This window comes from Lichenostomus cassidix, chromosome 19 (assembly GCF_008360975.1).
Source record: "Lichenostomus cassidix isolate B80296 chromosome 19, HeHo_3.0, whole genome shotgun sequence".
NCBI lineage: Eukaryota > Metazoa > Chordata > Aves > Passeriformes > Meliphagidae > Lichenostomus > Lichenostomus cassidix.
The window spans coordinates 5,511,007-5,538,235 of NC_139499.1; the positions used below are offsets into that span (position 1 = coordinate 5,511,007).

Consider the following 27,229-nt stretch of genomic DNA (forward strand, 5'->3'; position numbering starts at 1 on the left):
TTGGTTTAGGCTTTTTGCTTCGTTTTTTTCCTTTTTCTGGTCTTTTATTTAATAAAAATAAAACCAAAAAAAAAAGAAAAAGAAAAAAAAAAAAGAGAGACACAGTGGTGGGTAACTTTTGATCCAGAAATAATCCGCTGCCAGCCTCTGCCAGGTGACACTGGGGAGTCTCTGTCCCCACATGCTCAGGGGGACAAGTGCACAGCCCAGGACCCCCAGCCTGCCAGCCCTGGCACCCAGGTGTGTCCCACTGGGCTGGGACATGGGGTGGCCCTGGGGCTCTCTGGGGTGACCCAGAGGGGCTGGGAGGTGCCACCAGCACGGGGGGACCGGGAGGCATCGGGTCATGGCAGTCAGAAGGCACCACACAGGCTGAGCCTGGCCCCGGGCGTCCCTGCTGGGCTGGCACGGGGAGCTGGGCTGGCATGGGGACACACAGCTGTCCCCTGAGGGTGTCCCCGGGGCAGTGGGAAGCCCCCACACCATGTTCCCATCCCGGACCCACATTCTGGCACTCAGAGGGGGCAGAAAGCTCGCCCTGGAGGCCCCAGCAGGGCAGTGGGGTGGCGTGGGGTGGTCAGCACTGGCCCCGTGGCTGGGAGCAGGGGACAGGCAGGGTGGGCAGCCGGTGTGATGTCACCCCCAAACCACCCCAGGCACACCGGGAATTTGGGGCTGGGACACAGCAGGGGACAGCAGTGACCCATGGCCAGGGTGCCCCCCACTCCTGCCTCCCCCAGCATCACCCAGCAGCGGGAGGGACCCCCCAACATCCCAAATGGGGTAACCCACCCCTCACCCCCAAAATTGTGCAACTGAGCGCAGCAAAGGCTGGGGGAGACCCTCACCCACCACCTCCCTGCTGGGCTCTGGGGGGAATCGAGACCTCTCCCCTCTGCCAGCCCCTTCCCGGCAGCACCCCCAGCGTCCCCTGCCATGGGACACACACACACCCCGAGCCGTGTCCCCATCCCCTCTGCTCGCCGTGGGGCCACGCGTGCGCTGCTGCCTCCGCTGGGCAAACCAGTGGGGAAAGGGCGAGAACAGAACAAAGCTCCCCGCGGGGGTGCCTTCGGACGGGGTGAGGGCGTGAGATGTGCGGAAGAAGGAGCCGGGCGGCCCCGGGGAAGCGTGGTGGCGCGGCGTGGCGCGGCGTGGCACAGCGTGGCAGCCCCTCCCTCCCGCCCCGTCCCCGCTGCCCCTGCGTTAAGCGATCTCCTTGATCCTGCGGATGTAGTTGTGGAGCTCCTCGGGGTCCTGCAGCCCCATGTCCTGGCACACCCACTCCAAGTCCTCCTCGTCGGCGATGGGGATGGAGTTGTAGGCCAGCTCGTCCGAGGGCATGGTGGCGAAGGTGGTGAACTTGACCCGCTTCCGTTTGGAGGTGGGCGAGTTGAGCGGGTCCTCGCTCTGGTCCCGCGTGGAGCCGCCCGACGAGCCGTCCCCGCGCCCGTGCACCTGGCTCTGCACGCTGGTCTGCGAGCTCCCGCTGCTGTGGTGGTCCCCGTGGCAGCAGGTCTGCACATTCTCCAGCGGGTTCCCCGGGCTCTCGGGCTGCGGGGAGAGGTCATTGTGAGCCCGCAAGGGCTGCCCGTTGCCCAGGAAGACCCAGTGGTGGGAATGGTCCATGTTGGTCTGGCCTTCCGGCGGGATGCGCTTGTGCCGGTATTTCAGCACGAAGACGATGCAGTTGATGAGGAAGACCAAGATGGCCAGGCAGAAGACGCCCAGCAGGGCGTACATCCCGATCTCCAGGTCCGTCAGCCCCCGCGTCACCTGCACGAAGCCGGTGGGGATGGTGGGGAAGTCCTCGGTGGGGTGAGACGCGCCGGACATGCGGCCGTCCTCGCTCGGGTCCGCTTTCCTGTCCACCTCTGCCCGCAGGGTGGTGCTCGCCCCCGCCTCGCCCAGCCCCGGCCTGCTGGACACGTGGTCGTAGTCGTAGGTGGGGTCCTCCTCGGAGCCGAAGTGGACGCGCACGGTGGCCAAGGCCGTGGAGAGGACGCTCTTGCGCTTGGTCTTCTGGCAGCTCTCGCAGATGACCAGCTCGGCCCGCAGCAGCTCCCCAGCGCCCTCGCTCTCCGCCACCACCAAGGGGAACGCCCGGTCCTGGGTCACCGTCACCACCTTCTCGTCCAGGCTGCTCACCACCAGGTTGTAGTCCTTGGGGTCGTAGAGGGACAGGGGCGCCGTGGTGCCGTCGCTGTAGGAAATCCACAGGCTCAGCAGCGCTTCCTGCGGGACCAACACAGGCACCGGTTGCCCAGCAGGAGGCCAGTCCCACCTTTGTCCATCTCCCCATCCACCTCTCCTCCCCTGAATCCTTCTCTCCGTCCAATTCACCCTTTATCCCTCTGTTATCCATCTTGTTCCAGACATTCCCTGTTTTTTCTCCTCAGCCTGCTCTTCCCTCCATGTTCCCCATGCTTGCCCGAGCTCAATCCAAATCCCAGCAGTGCCAGATGTGGCTACCAGAGCTGCCCAGGAGCTGTGTAGGATTCCATCCCTCCCACTCTGTCCCCAGGGTTGTGTCTTGTCCCTAGGCAGGGACCACAGGCCTCTGTGACAGTTTCTGGGGTGTTTTGGGGTCACCAGAGTGTCGGGAGGACAGCAGGTGCTGTGAGGGCAGGATTTGGGAGAAGGAGGTTGCAGATGGAGCTCTGACCCCACCCCAAGTTCCTCACCACCCCCAAACCTGGATGCCCCCCTGGCCTCACCTGCTTGAAGAAGCTCAGGGTTTGCTGCACAGATGTGCGGGCGATGATGGTGTGGCTGTTGCCGGGGCTGGGGTGGAGGGACAGCGAGAGGCTGGAGACCACCTGGGCCTTCAGGTCCGTGATGCTGACCTTCTCCTCCGCCACGGTCACCAGCGTCTCCCCCAGCACCGCCTCCACCAGCGGGGACACCACCTGCAGGGGACGAGGTGCCTGTCACCGCCTGCCACCCCCAGCCAGGCTGGTGGAGGTGGGGAAGGTGGCCAGGGGTACCTTGAAGAGGGTGGTGCCCGGCTCCCGCCCGGCCAGCGTGGAGCTGTCCACCATGTGGGCCACCCGCGGGTCGTCCACGCGCATGAAGTCGCTGACCAGGTCGGTGACCTCCACCAGCCAGTCAGGCCCCAGCATGGTGACCACCTGGCCCGTGCCCTCGGCCGCCGTGGTGTGGAACTGGGTGAAGACCTGCAGCGTGGAGTGCTGGTACTGCAGGGCACAGCCCCGGCTCTGCTTCCGCTCCTCCTCGTCCTCCTCGTGCTCGCTGTCCCTCACTGACCTGCGGGATGGATGGATGGATGGAAGGATAGGACAGTGGGTGAGCAGTGCTGTCAAGCTCCCCATGCCCTTCAGCCCTCTTCAGCCCTCCCAGGAAAGGTGGCCAAGCAAGGAAAACAGTGCTGTCACCAAAAAATGGTGGCTCCTGGGCAAAAGATGTCCGTTGTCCATGAGGGATTCGAGGGATTTAGCAGGATGTGGTAACAACAGGGTCACCAGCATCTCTGCCCACTAAACAGCTGAGAGAATATGATACCTCTGGCTGGGATGGACAAAAAAACTTTGGAGCTTGGCTGTTCCCATTTCCATCCAGGGAACTTCTCACCACTGCCAAGGAAGGATGTTCACCAACCTCACTGAAACTTCTCTCCTTCCCCATAACCTCTCACCTTTCCAGCGAGGACCCCTGAGACACCTCTGCCTCCGTCAGCTTTCAAACCTCCTCATTAAGCAGCTGAGCAACGCAACCAACCCACAACCACCACCTCCAGGTGCTTCCTCCAGGCTGGCCACACCCCACATGCTGACTCCACAGCACCCACCTCCTGTCCGGCAGGATGGGCACCCTCCAGCCCTTGACCTGGCTCAGCCGGGCGTCCGAGAGCTCGATGTGCAGGGGCAGCTTGGGCACCCACACGGTCATCTCCAGCGGGGCCGACAGGTGCTCGTAGGTGAAGGTGACCCGGGCGCTCATGGAGCCCTGCGACTCCTTCCCGCTCACGAAGACATAGTCGCAGCTGCTGGAAACCTGTGGGACAGGAGAGGGTGGGAATGGTCCTGTAGACACTGCAGAGATACTGGCAGGAGGCTGGAAGCGCTGGAGGAGCAGAATGTCACCTGGCAGTGTCCAAGTAATGCTGGCCCAGGAGTGGGGATGTTCTCTCTTCTCAGAGATCTCTGCTCAGAGGTACAGATCCACAAATCCTTGTCCACCATTCAGTGTCCCCTGACCCAGGTCCTCCTGCCAGCCCTCACTCACTCCCACCACCACCAGAACCTCCACTTGGTGCCTCAGTCTCTCTTTAGCCTCCATGCTCCATTGTACCTGAGCTAGAGGCATCCACGGGTTCTTCACAGAGGTTGCAAAAACTGGGCTGGAAATTTGCCCCAAAATCTCCTCCACTCCAGCCCAGAGGCAGACCAGCCACATGCCTGTCCCCACCTGTGCCTTGTCCCTGTCCCTCTGATCACCCCAGAGCCAGATTCCTGCGGTCTGAATGAATCCCCTCCTTCCTATTCTCACTCTTCCTCTCTTAATTCCCACTTATGCAAATTTCATGAGTGAAATTGGCTATAAAACAAATCCATCCTGCAGGGGGGGTCACTCATTACTGCCCAGTTAAGCCAATTAAGGAGCTCAGGGGACACCAGGGCAGCATCTCCTGGGGTTTGAGTCCAGGTCACCAGTCAACAGCTCCTTCCCAGCCAGAAGGCAACCAGAAGTGGAATCCAACCTCTCCTCTGCAGTGGCCCCATGGCCCAACCCTGCCAGTCCCTCTGTCAGTGGCTGAATCTGATTTGTTGGATGCTGGAGAGGAGCAGAGCTTGTTTGCTCAGCCAGCAGCACTGAGCACCTCAACAGCACAGAAGGGCTGATTTCCAGCAATAAGGAGTCCCTGATGGCTGGTCGGAGGTCGAAGCCATGCTGCAGGCGACTGACAGGGGAAGTGACAGCATCCCTGTCTCCCTCCCAACCTATTCCTTGAGCACCTGTGGGCAACCAGATGCAGGGATTTTGCATTTCTGAGCCCGCAGCAGGGTTTGACTTCTCCAACACCCCCAACCCAATGTGAGGTGTCCATGGTCCCCTGGGGCTGGTGGGGGAGGCAGAGCCCAGCACTTGGGCTCCTGGGGACATCCCTGGGCACGGGAGGAGGGAAGGGCGATGCAGGAGGGTTTGCTCCTCATTCCTCTCAGAGGTACCAGCTCAGCAAGTCTGACAAGACAATCTCATCTGTGGCGAGGCAGCGCCTGAATAAAGATGAGCTCGCGGGTGAATCCTGCAGCAGAGATCTCTGGATATTGTGCCATTTGTCACAATAATCACCACGGGCTCTGCCTGCGCTACCTGGGCTAATAAACCCCCTGGCACCTCCTTCTGGGGACCACTTGCCTGGCAGCCCCGGGGAGGGGTTGAAGCTGTGACAACAAGAACTCCCTGTGCACCAGGCCTGTCCTGAAGATGGAGTGACTGCAGATTAGCTCAGAAATGAGGCTTGTTGGGGGAAACTTCCTGGATTTACGGTGAGGCGTCGGGAAGAGAGGCTGAGAGCCGCCTGGGCTCCTGGCCAAGGCACTTCTGCCTCTGCTGCTGGGGCCAGGAGATCCCAGCTTGGCATGGGAACAAGGGGACACATCTTCTCCAAGGGGTGGGAAGAGCCACCATGGTCCTGGTGGTGGCTGTGAGTGAGCAGAGTCCCTGAGGATCAACCCCTCTGAACTCCTGGTGGGTTCTCCAGGGGGTGTGGAGTGTGGGATGCTCAGCAGGGCCACACACAGGTGAGGCTGAGCATGTCCCACTGAGTGTGGGACAGCAGAGGTGGCCCTTCCACTCCCTGTGTGTCCCTCAGCAGCCCCCCAAGGCCACCACATGTTTTAGGCAGTATAAAAATAGGGGTTATAAAAATGGGGGGTTATTTCCACACCACCCTGCGTGATGATGTCCTCCTGCCACCATCTGTCGCCACAGAAGGGGATGAGGGTGACAACTCCCACTCGTGCCGTCCCACCACACCCTTCAGAGCCACATCCACGCGAATCCCAGGACAAATCCCACATCCCACAAGAGAGCAACCACCAGGGAGCCCCATCGGAGCGGGGAGAGGCAGCTCCCGCCCTCACGTTGAATTATTTACAGTAACAGATCGCACATCCCACTCGGTGAGCTGTGATTTATGGAGCAGGTTTCCAGCCCTGACACCGCAATCATACTCCCCGATCTCAGCAGGTAACTGAGAGCTCCCTCGGAAATGAAGCTCCAACACAAACACCAAATAACTCAGCGAGAAATTGCGCCGGGCTCCGGGCGGGATGCGAGCCGGGACCGGAGGGTTGCTCCCTGCATTATTCATCCCAGCTCCTGGGTGTGTGCCTGCTCCCCCCAGGGCCGGGGACAGAGTGTAAATAGATTTATGAGCAGAAAGGCAGCACATTAAACAGTTTAAGTGTCTTGGAGTCCATCCTGAAGTGTATTATTGCTCCAGTGTTTTATCACGCCGGGGAGGACTGGGCTCCATAAATTAGAGCTGGGGCTGTAAATCCCACCACGGATGCGAGTTGGAGTCAGGAACTTGGGTGAGCACTTTGTGGCACCGGGTGTCCCAAGGACAGCAAATCCCAGCAGGGACAGGGCTCTGCCATCACCCCTGGCTCAGCTGGGGGAGCTGCCTGTGGCAAAGGGGAGAATCCCCCCAGAGAATCCAAACCCTTTCCCTGCCTCTGCCCACCCCAGCAGGAGCATGGAGAGGGAGAGCTGGCTGGGTGCATGCAGGGAGAGGGGTGGGAGGCATTCGGGAGAAGGGAATGATGTCTGGGGGCGGATGGATGGATGGAAATGGTGGCAGAGTGACACGGGCAGGTGGGCAGAGGGATATATTCAGGGATGGGAAAATGTATATGGATGAACAGGGCTGGTGATGGGAAAACTGGAGGGTTTGGGGACCAGGCAGCCTTTGCATCAACCCCATCAGCACCTTTCCCACCTGGACCTTCTCCCTCAGCCCCTCTTTTCCTTCCATCATTCCCACCTCCCTGGCTCTCCAGTCCCCAGCCTGGCATTGCTCCAAACAGGAAATAAATGTCCCTCTGAGGCCCGAGGGCAGGCGCTGATGGGAATGTGCAGCTCGGCCCACGAGGTGACAATATTTCCCCTTATCAGCACTGAGTGTTATGATAACCCACAGTCACTGCTGACAGGGTCAGAGCATCCCCTGGCCTCTCTGGGGACAGTGACAAAGTGTCTTGTCCTTCTCCCAACAGACCCCAGGGAGATGAATGCATGGACTGGAGCCACTGAGGGGATGTTGCTTGGTCTGGTGTCCTCCAGACAGCCCTTCCCAGGCCAATGGTCCAACCCACGCCGCTGTTAGGGTCAGCACCCCTGGGAGAAGCCCAGCCCCTCGTGAGGGTCACAAGAGCCACCTCCCCACACCCACCTTGATGATGTCCTCGTTGTTGGACTTGCACTCGACCATGGCTGAGACGTCCACGATGACACCGCTCAGCTCGATGGCGATGACCTTCACGGGAATGGCCACCGTGCGCCCCGTCAGGATGGCCGTGTTGATGATCTCCGTGTCCTGGGGGTGGCAAGGAAGGGGGACCATCATGTTAGAGGGCAGCTTGTCCCATTGGGGGGAGAGAAGGACCTGGGTGGGGTGGGATGGATGGATGGATGGATGGATGGATGGATGGATGGAGAGATGGATGGATGGATGGATGGATGGATGGATGATGGATGGATGGATGGATGGATGGATGGATCAGGGATGGATGGATCAGGGATGGATGGATGGATGGATGGATCAGGGATGGATGGATCAGGGATGGATGGATGGATGGATGGATCAGGGATGGATGGATCAGGGATGGATGGATCAGGGATGGATGGATGGATGGATGGATGATGGATGGATGGATGGATGGATGGATGGATGGATGGATGGATCAGGGATGGATGTTATAGGGCAGATGGGACAGTGGGAGATCCCTCAGGCAATCCCACCCCCTCAAAGCAGGTGACTAAGCTGAGGACAGGAACCAGCTCACCATGGCCAGAGGCACGATGGCCCTGATGTCCCTCTGGATGACCGTCAGCTCTGTGACCACCTTCTCCAGGTCGGGCGGGGGGTTGCGGCCGCGGTAGTCGATGTGCCACATGATGCGGCGAGTCACCGACTGGCTCGTGAAGTTCTCCATCTCGAAATCCAGCTGCATGATCTCCGAGGAGGAGTCCCCATCCCTGGGCAGGGGGACAGGAGGAGGGGACACCGTGAGCTGGGTGTCCCAGGTCCCACAGCCACCTCGGGATAAGAGCCAGGCCATCCCAGAGTCCCCAGCAGGGTGTCCCCAAGTCTGCCATGGTGACACCGTGATGTCCCAAACCCAGCAGCCCTGACCCCACCTCTGCCAGGGGCTGCTCCCACAGGATCCTGCAGATTCCCATTGGAATCTCTCCAGTGGGAGAGAGAAATGTTTTTCCTTCCCTCTCCCAGCAGGAGAAAATCCTCATCAGCTCTGCCCGAGCTGCTGGGTGATGTCAGGGGTGAGCATGTGGCCATGGCCTTGGGGACAGTGGGTGGCTGCAAGTGCTGTCCTTGTGGCCCTGACTCTGTCTGCCCAGCAGTGGGGATGGATTTACTGCTCCTGTCTGCACCCTCGTGTCCCACAGGTCATATCCCAAATGTCCCATATGTCAGATCCCAAATGTCCCACATGTCAGATCCCAAGTGTCCCACAGGTCAAATCCCAAGTGTCCCACACCCTGAGCACTCAGGAATGACAAATAAGTGACAACACATAAGCCCAGCCCAAGCCATTGACTTTACAGCCCCTTCCAAGGGGATCCTGTGGGGAAACTGAGGCACAGGGAAAGGTTCAAGGCCAGGCAGCGGATGGGACAGAGCTGGGACTTGGGGCAGAACTGTCCCCAGGGCTGCGAGGGACAGCAGGACATGGAGGTAAAGGACAGGGAGTGACCTCTGGGGTGTCCCCGAGGCAGGACAGGATGGAGAGGATGCCCAACCCAGCACATGGTGCCAGACTGAGGGGACAAGTTGGTGTCCATCTGCATCCCAGCCTGGACACAACCTTACAGCAGATAAATCACTCCTCATCTGAGCAAACCTCCCCAGGCCTGATCCTGCACTCCAAGCTCTGCCTCTGCCCTGCAAATCCACCAGTAAAAGCCCCCCAGAGCCAGCGGGGTGGGGAGGAAAAGTGCAATTCCAGCAGAAGGGAAGGCAGGATTGGTTCCACTTCCATCTCAGAGTGCAGCAGCAGTTGAGAAGGTGCCATCGATCTGGGGATGCAGGACAGGCGAGTGTCTCTCTGATCAATATCTGATGAGTGAGAGGGAGCAGAGAGAGAGGAGAGCAAGAAGCTGGAGCTGCTCCAGGCCACGGCAAGCCCTGATCCCTGATCCCTGATCCCTGATCCCTGATCCCTGATCCCACAGCAGCCGGGATGGGCTTTGCAGTGGAGCTGATCCTCAGGGTCTTGCTGTTCCCCCAGGGCAGGTTTGGGATTCAAGGGGAATCACCAAAAGCCATGTGGTCTGAAAGGCAGATTTGGCTGCTGTTGCAATGCAGGGGTTTAAACACAGCTGGAAGAGGCAGGTCCGAAGGGAAAGCAGAGCTCCATGCCGGAGGGGTGGCACTGGGTGGCACACACAGGTGGCACTGGGGCTCCTCGGGGTGTCCCCAGAGCCCTGCCAGGCTCAGCCACCCCCCTCTGCCCTCCCCCAGCATCATCTGCTCCCAGCCACGGCAGAGACACCAGCCAGGCTGCCCGCGTTGTGGGAATAATTCAGGGTGCAAAACACCCCAAACCGGCCATTCTCACCCCAAACCGGCCATTCTCACCCCAAACCGGCCATTCTCACCCCAAAGCAGAGAGCTCTCTGCCCCTCCCTGCACAGCCAGCGCTGCCAAAAGCCCCCAGAGCCGCAGCAAAACAAATCCCTCTGTTTGCTCAGCCCGGAGGGCAACACGGCTCGGAGTCATTCATCCTCTCCACGCCGTTAATATTTGATGGAGTTGTTTGTCTAAAAGGTGATTGTAATCACTTGGAATTCCTCCCCCGTCTCTAACCTTTGCAGGCTGATTGGGAGCGGCGCTGGCAGCGGCAGAGGGGGAAGGGGGAGAGGATGCTGCTGCCGGCAGCTCTGCCCTCCGTGGGCTGTGGGGTGGGCGTGCAGGGGACAGGGGGCTCGTGGCCCTGGGGACAATCCACGATCAGCGGGTTTGGATGCTGTGGGAGCGTTTTGGAAGCGTGTGGTGAAGGAAAATCCACACTCCTGGTAAGAAAGGGGTTCTGCAGAGAGCTTTGGAGGTGAAACCAGAGCAGGCAGAGCTGAGGATCTCCTTTTCCCAAGAGTCTTGCTCAGTTTTGGGGCAGAAATATGGGGAGATTTCCATGGCATTGTGCAGGAATGGCTTGAGTACATCAATTTGCTTTAACCCAGCTCCTGGAGACACTCATGCCCCTTTTCCCAAAGGCACAGAGATGTCACTGCTGTTTTCCAGCATTTCCAAATCTTTCCTGGTGGTGTTTTTACCCCATGCCCACATCTCCTGCAACATCCCACTGGTCTCACATCTCCCCTTCTCCAGGCTGAGCAGTTTCTGGGGTCTCAACTCAGCTTTGTGCGTCTTTACTCCTTCAGATCATTCTCACTTCTATTTCCAGAGCTCTCCTCAACTGAGCTGAGCCTTTCCAGGAGCCCCAGGAATGTGTGAGTAGAGCAGAAATGCCCCTTTTCGGTGCTGACTTGGGTCCTGCTCCCTATCCAACACTTTTCCATGACTTTAGGGTTCAAATGGGACCTTGCCTTGCTAGGAAGGAAGGAAGGAAGGAAGGAAGGAAGGAAGGAAGGAAGGAAGGAAGGAAGGAAGGAAGGAAGGAAGGAAGGAAGGAAGGAAGGAAGGAAGGGGAAGGAAGGAAGGAAGGAAGGAAGGAAGGAAGGAAGGAAGGAAGGAAGGAAGGAAGGAAGGAAGGAAGGAAGGAAGGAAGGAAGGAAGGAATTCTTCCACCCCAAACTAAGGAATTTCCCTGCCAGCACCCACGTGGCACTGCAGCCACCCAGACCCCTGGGCAGGGGACAAAGGGACAACTGCTCCAGGCCTGATCCCAGCACTTCCCTGGCACTCCCAGAGGTGAATCCCCTTACCTGGGCCCAGCTCCATCCACCCTGGACACATCGACAGTGGCAGTGGAGTGTTTGCCACCCGTCAGCAGCTCTGAGGTCACCAGCCACTGCCCACTCCTGGACTTGGTGCTGAGCAGGTTCACACCTTTCTTGGCCTTCACCCTGCAGGGAGTGACAGTCAGGGTTGGATCCTCAGCCCCTGGATCCCCTTGGACACCCTGCCATGGTGAGGCCTGATGGGTTTATGCCTTTTCTTTTTGTACACCCTTTTATATATTTTAAACTTTTTATATATTTTCTGTACCCTTTAGACACTCTTTGTACCCTCAGCCTACATGCCTGTAACTCTTGTAGTTTGATATTTTAGCTGAGTTTTGGGGTTTCTGCAAGGCAGAAAGACCAAACATCCACAGCAGGAGGACAGAGAGCTCTGTGCTATCAAAACCTCAAGGTTTTAACCTTGGTTGAAACCTTCTCTCTGGAACATATTTTGTAAACTGGGCTCGAGCCCCATTTAGGGGGTGATTAGAATAGGAGGACAATTATTTCATTTATTTAGTTTCTTATTGGGTCATTTTAGACAAATATGCTAATTTGCAAGGTCCATAAAATTGTATACGAGATACACTGGGTGTGTGCACCTCAGCATGTTCCACCTTGGAAGAGCTGTGCACCTAAAATCCTATTAAAATACTGAAGTAAAGCCCTTTTACCCCTTTAACCGTGTGTGCATCATGATTCTACCAACCAAAAAGCAACAATGGCACAGCAGGAGTTCTGCCCCTGATCCATCAGGCTGTGGGAAGCATCAGCCAGGCTCCAGCTCCTCTTTTCCATGGCATTTTGTCCCTCCAGTTTGGGATTTTGGTCCCCCAGCCCCAGTGCTGACCCAGGGGGTGTCCCCACACACACCCCATTCTGCTGCCACCCAGTTCTGGGGCAGGAAGAGGGGACAAGGGGAATCCCCCTCACCCCACAGCAGCCCCATGGCCACACCCCACCTTGTCCCCAAAGTGGCTGGGGATAAACCCACAACTGGGAGCACTGGGAGAGCACAGGCAGCAGCACAGAGTGGTGGTGATGAGATGTCCTGCATGGACAGCCCTTCCCTTCTGGGAGCTTCCACTGCAAAATTCCAGATATTCCTCTGCCCCTACCCCTTCCACACCTGCTCCAGCCTCCAGCAGATCCCACAAACACCACATCCTCCCACCCCACAGCTGCTTTTTCACCCCCAAACCAGCCATCCACTGGAAAAAGGAGTGGGGGCACTGATGCCAGAGTGATTTTAGCCTTTTTCCTTTTATATATTTGCAACCTTCCCAGTACTTTTCCCCACCCTTTTCCCCTGCTAGAAAGACCAAACACATCACAGAGCTCCAAGCCCTGAGGGACACAAGGCTCCTCTCCTGTCTTAGTTTTTCCTTGGAACCAAAGTTGAGAACAAAATCTTCAAAACACATTTTCATCAATGAGTGTGACTAGTGCCAAGCGTGGGGAGCTCCAGAAAAGAAGCACAATGAAAAAGTTGAAAAAAATTACATCACCACTTGTCCTCCTAATTAGTACTTTGTATCAATGATGCTAATTTCCTAAAACCTATCAAACTGCATTCACCCCTGTGGGGTTGGCCTTTTGTGGATATCCTTCCACAACTGCCCCTGCAGCTCCAATAAAAACCTACTTTTATATTGCCTCCCGGACAAAAACTACCTCATTTCTAATCTGAAAGAGCCAACATGCCCTCACCTGAGGGTGAAATGCTCCACGGTGGAGTTGGACATCAGGTAGAGCAGGATGCTCAGCACCTCCCCGGGTTTCAGCGGCTTGTCCGGCAGGCGGATGAAGACATTCCCATCGAGGTGATGCTCCTGCAGGGCTGGGCCGGGCGGGGGCTGCAGCAGGCTGACGCTGCCGATGCGCAGCAGCGGGTGCTGCGTGGGTCCCTCTGTCCGTGTCCCTCCCGCCCCGCGGCGAGCGTCCCCAAGGCACTGCCCGGCGCCATCGGGGGCGTGCAGGGTGTAGTACAGCTCGGCCTGCTGGCTCTCCCCAGGCACCACCTCCAGCCCCTCGGCGCTCTTCCTCCTGCCCAGCGGCACGGCCGAGGGGCCGAACCAGGCGTGGGGCAGCTCGGCCTGCACCAGGCACATGGCCAGGCTGCCCCGCAGGCGGCACGAGCTCTTCAGCTCGCGGGCGTCGCGGAAGGCGTGAAGCCGCACGCAGGGCAGACGGTCCGTCACGTCGAAGTCGTCCCAGTCCCGGCCTGCCACGTAGAAGAGCACTTGGACCACGGGCTGGCTGGCCACCAGCCGCGGCTGGACGATGAAGGCGCGCACCTTCCAGTTGACGGTGAGGCGGTCGGGCACCTCCAGGGTGCTGGAGGGCTGCAGGTGCTCCTTGGGCAGCACCAGCCCCGTGCTGAAGGGCCCCAGGGTGACGTTGAGGACGGGCAGCTCCTTGGTCTGGAAGACGACGAAGGGCTCGGAGCGCTGCAGAGGGGCGCTGCCGTTGCCCGCCGGGCTGGCTCCCAGCTCCTTGAGGAAGAAGGCCAGGCGGGTGTTGGACAGGCGGTAGCTGACGGGCAGCAGGATGGCCCCGGGGGGCTCGGCGGGGTCGGGGCTGGGGGCTGGAGCCTTGGCGTGGGCTGGAAAGGGGGTGGAGAGAGCAGGTGAGATGCGTTAGGATTTTAGCTTCTGGATTTTTCATGTATAAACTCCTGTTCCCAGCATTTTTAGACAAAATTCCCCTCTAAGCTCAAACCTCAAGGAGACCTCACTGTCTCAGAGCCCCAAGATACGTAAACAGTGAACTGAGGGAACAAACTTGGAGTAATTGACTTTATCACCTGAAGGTGTAATTAGAGGATTAAACCTCAATATGCAAATGGACAAAACTTACAAAATATGAAAAACTTGTGACTCAGGGTCCATTTTGGGTGCAGCCCCTGAGTGGGCTGTGACTGCCCTAAATGCACCTTGAAGGTCTTCAATAAATATAACTGCTTTTAATTCTCTTAACTTTGCCTAACCTCTGTGAGCCCATCAGGTGAGTGTGGGACATCCCCTTCTGGAGCAGCTGCCGGGCAGGGAACACAGATCCAGGCAGGAGGGGTGCAAGGAGGAGCTGCAGCCCCCAGACCTCTCCCTGTGTCAGACACAGGGATCACTTCAGCCATGATCCAGGGAGAATCTTTATCCTGGCTTATCCCATGGACCTCCCGGGGCTATATCCCCACTTATGGGGGATGAGCACACGGGGAAAGCTCTGCAGAGGAGGGAGGGCAGGTTTGAGGTCACCCCAGGAGGGGTAAAAGCTCTCTGGATGTGGATGGGTGGCACTGGGGCTCGGTGGATCAATGGATGGCAGCAAGAGCCTGGCTAGGTTTCTGTCCCACACACCAAAAATGCAGAATGACCCGCAGAACAGTGAGCAGGATTGTGACTCCTGATGAGTGGCAGCAGCCTCACCCTCAGCATGGAGTGGATATTCAGGGTGTGGTGAAGCCACATCCAGCCTCATGTTGTCCCTTGAGGAGCCCAAAGCACTTGTCACCCACCCCAGCACAGACCCTTCTACAGAAACAGGCCATGACTGGCTTCATCTGAGTTTCATCCCTGCTTCCCAATACAAATTTCCCAAGAAATGCTCTGAATTTCTCTGGGGGCTCATTACTAACAGGTCCAAGCTAATTTTTGGCTAGCAGATCCCACCATATATTTATCACCAAGGCTTTCCTTCTGCTTTCAGCTCCCAGATCACCCAGGGGAGGTGGCCGAGTCACCCCCAGACCTGCTCTGTCCCCACAGGCTGCCTCAAGGGTGGTGGCACAGCTGGTTTGTCACCCACATTGTGCTGTCCCCATGGGACAAAGCAAATTTTTCCAGACCTGGTGGAAAAGTGACACAAATGATGTTGGTGCCACTTTGTGCAAAACCCAACCACCCCCGGGACTGGTGGCCCTCGAGAAATCCCACTTCGTCCTTCATTTTGATCATTTTTCCCTTAAAAAACAACTCCAGCAGCAGCAGAACACACAACCCCAGCCAGCCGAGGCTCAGAAGGATCCGGTTACCCCACTGCAAGCGGAGCAAAACCCATGGAATCCTTCCTGGGAACGAATTCCAGCCCGCGGGAGCCTGGAAGACATCTCAAGGTCTTCGCCTTCTCCAGCGGCTGCCAGGAGCTCCCAGGAGGGCTGAATCCCCCCCGTCGCCGCCAGCCCCCCGCATCCCCGCTGCCGGCGCTGATTGCAGTCGCTCCCGAGCGGCTGCCGAGCGGCAGATCCCAAATTATCGGTGTCAGACGGCGGGGAAAGGTGGGGATGTGGCGGCTGCGCTCCCGGCAATGACTCAGCCCCTTCCCCACGGGGCTTTGCCAGGACCTGGAGGTTTTTTCCAGCCCTGAAAGTGGTTTTAGTCGCTTTCGGCGCGGCTGAAGTTGATGCCTGATAATTTTTTTACTTTTTCTTTTAAATACCCTTTTCCTGTTTTTATACCCTTTTTCTTATTTTTTGGACCTTTTATACACTCTTTGTACCCTCAGCCTATATGCCTGTAACTCCTGTAGTTTGATATTTTAGCTTAGTTTTAGGATCCTACAAGGCAGAAAGAACAAACATTCACAGCAGGAGGACAGAGAGCTCAATGCCATCAAAAACTCGAGGTTTCAACCTTGGTTGAAACTTTATCTCTGGAAGAGATTTTGTAAACTGGGCTTCAGCCTCATTTAGGCGGTAATTAGAAGGACAATGACTTCATTTATTAAGTTATTTATTGGGTTGATTTTAGGTAGATATGCTAATTTGCAAAGTCCATAAAATTTTACACACACTGTACAGAGCGTGCATCTCGGCGTGTTCCACCTTTGAAAACTGTGCACCTGAAATCCTATTAAAATACTGAGATAAAACCCTTTTTTTAACTGACTCTGCGTCATATTTCCACCAGCTGAAAGGCAGCAAAGTGACGCAGGAACCCCCAGCCCACCGGGGAAGCCTCTTCTGCAGGGTGCAGGGCAGCTAAGCAGCTTAGAGGACTCCTAACAGGATTAGCAGTGGATACGGGATGGGCAGAATCCACATCCCGGGATGATAGCTGTCCTGGAGCCAGGTAGAGAATTCCCTGGGAACCCTGGGGACACACTGCCAGCCCATCCCACCTGCCCTGGCTGTTTTCCCATCTCCTGGAGAGCCAGGAGCTGCAGGAGAGGTGCTAAAGGAAAGCACCCATGGGTGCCTCTCTGCCCGGCAGTACCCAGCAGGGAGGGGCTCTCTGCTCCTGTGACTCATGGAAGTTGTTTCCTGCAGTGAAATGTGAAGGTTTGCATCCTCCTGCCATCCCCAACAAGTGGAAAAGGGGATTTTTCCCAAGGAATGGGGTGATTTGTGCAGAGGGATCCAGCAGCTGAAGCGACACGAGCTGGGCTGCTCGGGTGAGGTGCAGGGTTTGCTCAACTCGCTTTATCCCATCTAAATCTCTGGGATTTGGAGTAAGATCAGGACATTTCGCAGGGAAAACCCACCCCAAACCCACCCAAAGCCCACCCAGCTCAATGCCCAGCACAGCCCTGAGCAAAACCTACCCTGAGGTGGTGCAAAATGCCCGGTGTCACCCTTGGGTGGGGGACAGGAGAACCTCTGTGCCACCCCAGCCAGGGGCACCCAGCATCACCCACTGCACCGGGAGGGCTGAAGCAGCCTGGTTTGGGGGCAATTCCACCCCCCAGCACCCAACTCCCTCCTCCTTCCAGGGGGATTCCCTGCTGGACAGTGCGGGTTGTGCGTTGGACGGGGAAAGACCCTTTCAAACTGGACTTGGTGCCACCATGGGGACACCCAGGGTGGCCCTGTCACCGAGCTGTGCCCTCCGGCCGTGCCAGCTGCGGGCCGGGCTGGAGATTAATGGGGTGGCCGTGATTAGTTGAGCGCCGGAGGATTGGCGGCACCCGGGGAAGTGATTTCCTCCCCAGACAAAATGCATTTAAATGATGCTCTAATCTGGAGCCTGGAGGGGAGAGCAGCGGCGCCTTCCTTCCCCGGCCGGGAACTAATCCTGCCGGGAGAGGGTGGAATCCGACCGCATCCAGCCTGGAATCACCGCCAGAGGGGCAGGAGGGAAGGAGAAGGGAGGCGGGAGGTGCACGGAGCTGTGGATGCAGGTACTGGGGAGGGAGAGAGGGGGAATGTGGATGGAAAACCATCGGGGAGATGGATGGATGGATGGATGAGAAATGGCTGGAGAGCAAGAGAAGAGCTCCAGGTTGAGGGAGAAGAGGTGGGGAAGGAGGGAAGGAAAGAAGGAGGGAGGGAGGGAGGGAGGGAAGGAAGGGAGGAAGGGAGGAAGGGAGGAAGGGAGGAAGGGAGGAAGGGAGGAAGGGAGGAAGGAAGGAAGGAAGGAAGGAAGGAAGGAAGGAAGGAAGGAAGGAAGGAAGGAAGGAAGGAAGGAAGGAAGGAAGGAAGGAAGGAAGGAAGGAAGGAAGGAAGGAAGGAAGGAAAAGGAAGGAAGGACACAGCTCAGGTGTTTTCACAGTCCCACAGCACTGTCCCCATCCCTGTCCCAGTTTCTCCCCTCCCAGGAGGGGAGGTGGCCTCGTGTCCTCCCTCTGGCCAGGTTTGGGGCCCAGAATGGCTAAGCCCTGCTGGCTGTGCTCTGCAGCTGCTGCAGTTAGCAGGATTTGCAGCACCTGACCTGCATTCCGGGTTTATCAAACCACACAGAGGCCCATATGGCCCTTCCAGCCCAAACACAGCCCAGCCTGGCCACATCCCCACTGCCCCAGGGGCTTCCCAAAGCCCCCCAGCCCCACAGCGGGATGGGGTGTGACCCCTGTGTGTCCCTCGGGGTGTCCCTCAGCCCGGGCAGGGAGAGTCTGGAGATGTAAACACAGCCCTGCTGACCCCCTTGTGCAGCCCCCACATCTGCCCAGCCAGATGTGGCTGCAGACACAGGGCCAGATGGGCCGAGTGGCTCTGCCCACCCAGGAGGGCACGTGGGGACAGTGGCAGCACTGCAGCCCTGCCAAAAACCCACTCCGAGGACAAGGGGTCTCACTGGGGGGAAAAACAGCACCAAAAATCCCTGCACAGCCCTCCAGCCCCACCATGGGGCTTTGGTCATCATCCTCCCCCCTCCTGATTCATCTCCCTGCTCAGGGAACGCTGGGATGGGCTGGTGGACATGTGGGAAAGGGGGCTGGTGGTCAGACTGGGTGGGGCTGGGCTCCATCACCTTCCACTGGTGCTCTGAATCCCCGGAAAACAGGGCAGGGGCAGAGTCTCCATCCCTCCTCCACCATCCCTGCTCCCACCTGGCACCCCGAGGCTGCAGACCCTCCCTCCCCTTCCCCTGACCCAGAGCTGAGCTCCAGCTTAGCCCCAGCCCCAGCTGTCGGCCGTGGGGATCACTGCAGCCCCGCTCCAGGGGGGATCTTTATCCTGGCTTATCCCGGGGGGCTCCGGGACTATAGCCCCACTTATGGGGGGGAAAGCACACAGGGAGAGGAGGGAGGGGAGGGCTGAGGCCACCCCAGGGGGGTTAAAACCTCTCTGGATGGCGCTGGGAGCTCGGTGGATCCATGGATTGAGGGAATGTGGACGCGTGGAATGTGGGACAGCAATTCCAGCTCTCCCAGTTCCTGCCCCAGGGAATGTGGGACAGCAATCCCAGCTCTCCCAGTTCCTGCCCCAGGGAATGTGGGACACCAATCCCAGCTCTCCCAGCTCCCACCAAGCTTCTGTGGTGGTTCCACCTCGGAGCAAGCCAGGAAAGATGTCCATAAAGCAGTGATTTGAGCTGCCGTGGGGTTTGTCACCCCGAATTCCCAGGGGGAATGGCAGGGAGTGTCACTGTCCCTCCCAGAGGGCTCCAGAGAGTTTTCTGTGCACACCAGTCCCATTCTGCCCAGATCCAGCCCCACCCCAGGGTGACAAGGTGACAATCCTGCCCCTGGATAGGGCGATGAGGGCAGGATGTGCCCAGAGGAGTCAGTGGGGTGATGGATCCACCCCAAACCCCAGGAACCAGGAGCCCCCAAGGAGGAATCCCAGCCTGGCTGTTCCCCACTGGCCACCAGCATGGATCTCCCACTTGTGTTTGCTTCCACCCCATTCCCCTGAGCACCCTGGGCATCCAAAGCCCCAAAACCTGCTGGCTCAGGCTTTGCCACCCCATCCATCAGGACCAGGCACAAAGGGGTGGCAGCAGCCCCAAATCCTGGGGTGTGCCACATCTGGAGCTCCCACAGCTGGATGTTCCCACAGCTGGAGGTGGCCTCAGCTCCCAGGGAAGGGTCAGGCTCAGACATCTCCAGACCTGTCCTGGAAATCCTGGGAATCCTGGAAATCTTGGGAATCCTGGGAATCCTTCCCCTCCTCATCCCACAGCACCAATCCCTGCCATGCCAAACTCCCACCCCAGTGGGGTCAGCACCTCCAAACACCCCAAAAACCAACAAAAAAAAGCAAACAGAAGCCTCCAGACCTCCACCCAAAACTCAGCCAGCCTCACCAAGCGCCCCTCTCCACTCCACATTCCTGGGGGGAATAAAAACCAGGAAATAAATCCAAGCCAAGAGCAGCAAACACAGGGAGACACCTCAGGGAAACCTCCAAAACGTTGCCTGGAAATGGTTTGTGGTGACACAAATGACAACAAGCTCCCCCTTCCCCGCCATGCACCGGCAGCCTCCATCTCCAGCCCCAGCTAATTGGAACTCAATTAAGTGAATAATTGTTACAAATGGGGAATCACCTTCCCCTGGCGCAGCGGGGAGAGAGTGGGAAGGGATGGATGGATGGAGGGATGGATGGATGGAGGGAGGGATGGAGGGATGGAGGGATGGAGGGATGGAGGGATGGAGGGATGGAGGGATGGATGGAGGGATGGAGGGATAATCCCAGATCTGCCTGTGGGGATGGGGAGACAGGGCTGGGAATTCCCATGGCAGGGCCTGGAGGCTTCCCAAAAATCAGAGTTAAATGGGGTTGGAGCTGAGTGAGAGCTGTGCAGGATATGGAGTTGTGGGGTTGGATTTCTGGGATCGGCAGTGCCAAATTCAGGAGTGAATTCTTTAGGGTTGTGCCTGGTGGGTTCCTTTCTTTTAATTCCCTGAGATTTCTCCCTCTCCCAAAAGTCCAGCCTGGCTTCTCCAGCAGCAGGAGCAGTAAAATCTGAAAACACAGGTGGGACACATCCTAAGGTTTTGGGGTTTTTTTTGGGAGAAGCAGCACCAAAGGAAAGGGAACCACCCTGAGGGTTGTGCTTCCCCCAGGAAATTAATAAGAGGGAATAAACAAAACAGGGGAAAAAAAAAAATTTAAAAAAAAAAGGCAGGGACCTAAAAGAATAAATAAATATGGCCTAAATGGGACGTGCCGTGCAGAGGCACAGCCTGCCATAAATTCCTGGAGCCAGCAAGGCTTTTACACGGCAGCTACTTTAGAGCAATTTCCACAAATCACGGCAAGGGACAGGCTGGGGGACAGGGAGGAGAAGGGTTTTACAGGGGAGGAAGAAAAACTAAGAAATTAATTAAAAGGGGGATAAAAGAAAGGATGGGAAGTGGCTGATTATGGATGTGCAAAAAAGGATGGGAGGGGAGATACCCTGGGATAAAGGGGACCCCAGAATGTCCTGTGGTGGGTGCTGAGCTGAGGTGGATTCCCAAAAAATCCCCTGGAGAGAAGAAGCAGCAGGGATTGCATTCCCAACCTGATTTATCTTCCAGAGTAAAAACACAGCTTTTCCTCAAAGGAAAATCAATGGAAAATGAATTCGTTCTCAAGTTTTGCCAGTCCTGGGGAAGAGCTCAGGGCAAACTGCCCCGGTGACTCCTGCAGGGGACAGGAGGTGACAGCAGCACTGAAGTGGCAAAGCCACCAGAGCAGCACCCGCTGGGCTTTTGGGGAAAATCCAGGATGGCAAATATTATCCAGGTGATGGGAAAATGCTCGCCAGGAGGTGACAGTGGCTTCACCAGGAGATTGGGTTGGCCTTGCTGCGGGTGAGGGGACAGAGCAGAGCAGAGGGGCTCAGTGGGAGGGACATGGGACACGGCAGGAGCAGCAACAGGGCAGCAGCAGCTCCAGGAAAAGGAAAGGAGAGATTTCCTGAGGAGCAACCTCTGGGGTTCCCATCCCAGCCCTGGGGTCCTTGTTGCCATCCCAATCCCATCCCAATCCCATCCCAATCCCATCCCAATCCCCTCCCCACCCTGGGGTCCTTGTGGCACTGGTGACAGCCCAGAAATCCCCAGCCCAGCTGGGGATGGTGAGGCCACCACCCCTACATGGCTGGAGGACCCCATACCTCCCAGTTTGCCCGGGAAGTGAGCTCCAGCCTCCTTTTCCCTGGGAAAAAGGGAAATGGAAAAGTCCTGCTGGGAAATGGGCAGCGGGACTCGCCTCACTTCCCCCTATTGAACTCCTTCTGCCATCCCACGGGGACAAAACCCCACCGAAGTCCCCAACCCCATCCCGGTGTGTCCCACCCTGAGAGCAGCACCTCCCCCCCGCCTGTCCCGGGGGCTGCTCGTTAGCAGAGCCGTGTATTTAATAAGGAAAGATTCTGATTGGATTAGCAGGAGTGACCTTTTCCAGATGGATGGGATGCCGGGATGGTGGCAGTGACAGGCGCCACGCGGGAGGGGACACCCAGCAGCTCCTGATCCCCACACACCCAGCCAGGGCTATTTTGGCCAGGCAGTGCAGGATGCACAAATCATCCCAAAAAAAATCAGATTTTGCTGGCTGAGCATCCCTTCCATCACCAATCATCCCTCCTGACTCCCTCCACGAGAGGGGATGGAGCTGGGATGGGAACATTGGGAATCCTCAGCTGGGCTGGTTTTTCCTTCCTTCCTTCCTTCCTTCCTTCCTTCCTTCCTTCCTTCCTTCCTTCCTTCCTTCCTTCCTTCCTTCCTTCCTTCCTTCCTTCCTTCCTTCCTTCCTTCCTTCCTTCCTTCCTTCCTTCCTTCCTTCCTTCCTTCCTTCCCTCCTTCCTTCCTTCCCTCCTTCCCTCCTTCCCTCCTTCCTCTTTTATAGGATGCAGAGGAGCTGGGAGAGGGACCTCTGCTATTTAAATAGTAGCACTTCCAAAAGAATTCCCAAGGAAATAGCCAGGTTTCCCAGAATTCCCAAGCAATCCCAGCTGCTGCCACCCCATCCCTGCCTCAGTTTCCCCCATCGTGCACACCCAAAAGGACAGGTCGGGGTGAAGACTAAACCCTGTGGCTGGTGTTCCCCAAAATCATCGCTGAGGGGATTTCCCTCATCCTTTTCCTTCCCCTCGAAAACACCAGGAGGGCAAAAGAAGAAAATAAAATTTCCCAGTGGGGTGTGCGACTTCACAGCCCTAAATCCCAGCGTTGTGCTGGTGTTTAGGGTATTGGGGTTTGGGGAAGGTTCAGAGGGCCCTGGGGTCAACCAAGGACACTCCAGAGCCAAAACCCGAAAGGAACATCCCAGCACATCCCTTTTCCTGTGGCACCAGAGGTGGAACTGGTGCCAGGCTTAGCCCAGCCCAGAGGCCACATCCTCTCCTCTCTCCTGCCCGCCAGCGATCCCATTTCCCCTTCCCTGCTCCTGGGAATGCTCAGCCGCTCTGACCGCACCGGAATAACCGGGATGGGGGCTGTTAAACCCACAAACCCCGGTGAACATTCCCGGTGAACATTCCCGGTGAACATTCCCGGCGCAATTCCCGCTGTTCCGCGAGCAAAGCCAGCTGTAGGTTCCCCGTTTCCCGTTCCCGTTCCCTGTTCCCAGCAAGTTATGACACATCTCCACCTGCTGGCCTGAAAACCCCGGAGCTCGGAGGCGCTCAGGCGGGCATGGGGGCTGGGGTGTGTCCCCCCGGGTTTGGGGTGTCCTGGTTGGGGACCCCAATAGGGATGGAGCCATGGATGGCCATCCTTCAGCCCAGTCCCGTTTGCCTGCGGTGGGGTGGGAGGCGGGAATGGGATCGGCAGGGAGGGCAGCACGGCCCCATCCCCTCCGGCAGTGGGATGGAGGTGTTGGGACTGTGGGATCCAGCGCAGGATCCCAAACCTGCCCGGAACGCTGGGACAGAACGACCCCAGCAGCTCTGGAGCACTGCAGAGCCGCCAGGCTCCTTCGGGAGCAGGGAAACTGAGGCACGCTGCAGGGACGGGGCTCAGCAGGGAGCTGAGAGTCCAGGTTCAACCCTACAGACAGCACAAGCCACCCCACAAAGCAGAGGGTTGAACTAAACCATCCCATAAACCAGAGGGTGAATGCTCCACCCCGACACAACCGCACCGAGCAGACACCACCAGCATCCCCCACCACACCGCGTGTCCAGCTGTCCAGCTGTCCAGCTGTCCATCCTGCCAGCCCTTAGGGTCACCCCGGGGCCATCCCACGCCGGAGATGCCATAAAAAATAAATAAAATCAACCCTTTCTGGAAGCAGCTGATGCGGGGCCTCGGCCAAGCAGCTCCCCGGGAGCGCAGCGGGAGCCAGGCTGGCACGGAGGGTTTGCTCTTAAACGGGAAAAGGGGAAAAAAAATCCGAGGGAAAAGGGAATGAAATGCTCCGAGCAGGAGAGCAGGGCAGTGCTTCACCACGGGCTGACCCTGAGCGGTTTGTAGGGAACGGGAGGAATTCTGGCTGGGGAATCAGGAGCTCTCAGCCCAGCTCCCTCCGAGACCTTTATTTGCCCACCGAAGAACAGCGAGGGCAGCTGTGCATCCTGAAGAGCTGAAAAACTCCTGGCAGAGGTTTTCCTCTCGGTGGCCACAGACAGCACGGCTGGCACAGGCCACCCTCGGCCACCCCACACTGGGACCCCACAATCACAGGGACCCCATTGCATCCCTTACCCTAAGGACCACAGCCCACCCTGGCCTAAACCCCAAACCCCAGGCCTGACCCAGCAGGTTTGCGGGGTCCCAGCAGCAATGGGGGGCTCAGGAGCCCCCGGGAGGTTTCGGGGAGCACATCCACCCCTGCAGCAGAGGCCATTCCCGGTGGCTCGGCGATGGATCCCGATGGATCCCGCAGCCCACGGCCGACCCAGACACTTGGATCTCATCCAGGGAAACCAGGCAGGGCCAAACCCCGCTCCCCCCGGGCTGCCAGACCCCTGACTGGCCACCCTAAAGATCTCTGCCAGCAAAGCCTGCCCGGGGAGCACCCCAGGAAACAGTTTTGGGGTGCAGGGCTGCTCCTGCCACCCCTTAGGGTGCTACGGAAAGTTGTGGCTCCACAGCCTGGAGCATCCCCGTTCTTCCCCTGGGGTTCGAAATTCCGGGGTGGGAAACCTTCCAGCCCCCTGCAATGTCCCCACTGTCCCTCTCCTCCTCATTTCGCTGCTCCCCAACCTCCTCCGAGACCCTGGGGGGCTGCAGATGCTGAGCCTGAGCCCCCAGAGCAGTGGGCTGTCGGTGTGCCACGGAGCTGGGCACCCTGCAGGGATCCCCTGGGGCTCCTGCGGGGACCTTTTGAGCCCGGCAGTGTCCCCAGGACACCCGAGCCCGAGGCCAGAGGCAGGTGGCCCCGCAGCCCTCACAGCCCCGCTGTCTGCTCGGCCGAGCCGGGGAAGCGCGGGGAGTCGGTGGGGTTGGGATTTAGACGGAAAACATCCATAAAAATCATCCATGGAAACCAGCCCCGCGCCCCTCGGGGTGCCTGACCCCTCGCCGGCCGATAAAAGCCCCCAGCAGCAGGTGCTGGCGGCCCCAGGCTGTCACCGGGGCAGGCCGGCATGTCACCGCAGCGGGTGACATCCCCCCTGTCGCGATGCCAGCCAGGGCAAGGCGGTGCAGCCCAAACCCCGCTGGCGGGGGATCGGAAAGGCAGACGGGGGTGGCAGGGGCTGCACCCCGACCCCAAACCGCCACCGCCTCGGCAGGGCTTGCCCAGCAACTCGGCACAGCCCGGGACAGTGTCCGCTGGAGGGTCTGGGGGATCAGCGAGTGGATAATAGCGGATCAAGCGCTGATCCTGCCGCTAAAGCAGCTCTGCATTAAGGAGACAAGGGCCGGGGGGGGGCCGGGGGACACCCCCTCGCCACCGTGTGTCCCCCTGCCACCCTGCTGGCGGCCCGGGCTCAGCCCAGCCCGCTGCCAGCGCTGGCGAGCGCAAGCTGTCATTTTATTAAGCCAGGAATAAACTCTAATCTGCGCCCGTTGGGCTGCGGGGGGGCGCGGGGAGGGGGTGGCCGGGGGAAGGGGGGGTCCCAGGTGGGCACAGAGGGGCAGGGGGTGGCCCTGGGGGGGGAAAGATGGTGCAAAAGCCCGTATTGCAGACGGGTGTAGAATATCGAGATTTTCTGTATTTATATATTTATATATAATGCCCCCCCCGTCTCCAGCACTTACCGGGGAGCAGCAGGGAGCAGAGGCAGCAGAGCAGCGCGGCCGGACCGGGCAGCATCTTCTCCGGAGAGGCCATTGCAAGGTGGGGGACAGCCAGGAAAACCGAGGGGGGGAAAAAAACCGAGCCACCCTCGCGGCAAAAAAAAAAAAAAAAAAAAAAAATTAAAAAAATAAAATAATAATAAAAATAAAAGGAATCCAAGCCAAGCACCAAAAAAACCCGCAGAAATCCCCTAAATCCAACCACGTGCGAGCCGGGAGCAGCAGCAGCAGCCAACGGCGGAATTTGGGGAGGGGGGGGAACCGGGTCAGGTTAGGGGGGGCTCGGCTCTGCCCCCCCCCAGCTCAGCGAGCGGAGCACCCCATCGCCGGTCCCCCACCCCTCCCCACCCCGCGCCCCAAAGCTGCCGCAACCCCCCCAGTGCCTGCAGGGCGGCCGGGGGAGCGCCCAGCCGGCGGGGGCGGGTCCCCCTCGTCTTCCTCCTCCTCCTCTTCCTCCTCGGGAGCGGCGGGCGGGGGGAGCGCAGCACGTGGAGCCCCTCCCGGAGGGGAGCAGAGCCGCGATGTGCCGATGGAGGATGATGCTGCAGGGTGCGGGTCGCCAGACCCCCCCCCTCCTCCTCCCTTCCCAGAGCGAGAAGAAAAATCAGAATAATCAGAATTCCAAGCGCTGTTCTTCCAAAAGAGAAATAAATAAATAAATAGGGGGGCGAGCAAAAAAAAAAAATCTGAATTAACGCGCTCCCCCTGAGGAAAAAGATAAACAGGCACTGAAAAAAAAAAAAAAAGGAAACAACAAGAACGTAAGAAAAAAAAAAACCACAACCCAGAGCCGGGTGGGTGAATAATTAATCCCAAGCAGATGCGATTAATCGGCGGCAGCAGCAGCTCGGCGGAGGAGTCCCCGCATGCGAAGGCAAAGTTTGGGGGGGTGGGAGACACCCCGCGGCTCAGGCGCTGCCCCCCCGGCAGGAGCGGTCCGAGGAGCTCCCCGAGGGGTTACAGAGGGGGGGTCTCCATCCCCCGGATGGGCACAGCGGTTGCGGGGGGCTCTGCCGCCTCCCCCCCGCCTGTGCCGGGCCGGGCTGGGCGCTCCGGTGCCCTGTCGCCCGGCCCGAGCCGCAGCGGGCTCCGCTGGGTGCCAGCGAGGGGAGGGAGCCAGGGGGAGGTGCCTTCATCCTCCTCCTCCTCCTCCTCCTCCTCCTCCTCCTCCTGGCAGCCCCCACCTCCCGCTTCCCGAGCCCCCCGGAGAATTCCCAGCCGCCCCCAGCCCGAGCAGCCCCGGGGGTGGTGAGGAGTGGGGCGGTAGGACACCTCCTGGGCACGGAGAGGCCAGCGGGGTTTGGTCACTGCTCGCCACCCTGGGGGTCCAGGGTGTCCCCGGCCGCCTCTGTGCCACCCGGGAGGTCAGCCCTGTCACCCCCTCCCTGCAGGCTGGGGGGATTTGGGGTGTCCCCCTGGGGTGGGGAATCAGCCACCCCCTCCCTCCCTGCTCCCCTCTGCACATCTTCCTCAGGGCCTGGAGATGCTCCCAGCACGGCTGGGCAGGAATTCCCTCATCCCCTCAATCCCGGCTAGCCGGAGCCATGGCAGAGTTGGGATTTTGGGGACCAACACTAGTGGGAATGCCACACTGCCCTAAACTGAGCACTTGGGGACAGAGACCCCATTCCCAGCCATTCCCTACATTCCCACCATACCCGGCTGGGTTTCCCTGCTCCCACCACCCCCGGCTGCCTCCCCTCTCCCACATATTCCCCAT

At 58.5% G+C, this 27,229-nt stretch overlaps 1 protein-coding gene across 2 annotated transcripts; it reads right to left on the reverse strand.

The window, feature by feature from the left end:
- On the reverse strand, positions 1–26,581 carry TMEM132E (transmembrane protein 132E). 2 transcript variants are annotated; one of them, XM_085078464.1, is made up of 9 exons: positions 25,471–26,581; positions 12,883–13,777; positions 11,155–11,295; positions 8,034–8,226; positions 7,421–7,564; positions 3,809–4,014; positions 2,988–3,267; positions 2,718–2,909; positions 1–2,235 (listed from the first exon to the last, which is right to left on the reverse strand). In XM_085078464.1, the coding sequence occupies exons 1-9, from the start codon at positions 25,541–25,543 to the stop codon at positions 1,207–1,209; spliced, it is 3,153 nt and encodes a 1,050-aa protein (XP_084934590.1). In that variant the 5' UTR covers positions 25,544–26,581; the 3' UTR covers positions 1–1,206. The 2 variants fall into 2 exon arrangements, with proteins under 2 accessions (XP_084934590.1, XP_084934592.1); XM_085078466.1 differs by having other exon boundaries at positions 2,988–3,258; positions 3,800–4,014.
- Between the last annotated feature and the right edge of the window lie 648 nt (positions 26,582–27,229).

Bases quoted from the DNA above. Each gene is read 5' to 3' on its own strand.
- TMEM132E (XM_085078464.1), bottom strand. From the start codon at position 25,543: ATGGCCTCTCCGGAGAAGATGCTGCCCGGTCCGGCCGCGCTGCTCTGC. The intron at 4,015-7,420 runs GTGGGTGTGGGG...CCTGTCCCACAG, and splicing joins ACAACGAGGACATCATCAAG to GTTTCCAGCAGCTGCGACTA. The intron at 2,910-2,987 runs GTACCCCTGGCC...CGTCCCCTGCAG, and splicing joins CGGGCACCACCCTCTTCAAG to GTGGTGTCCCCGCTGGTGGA.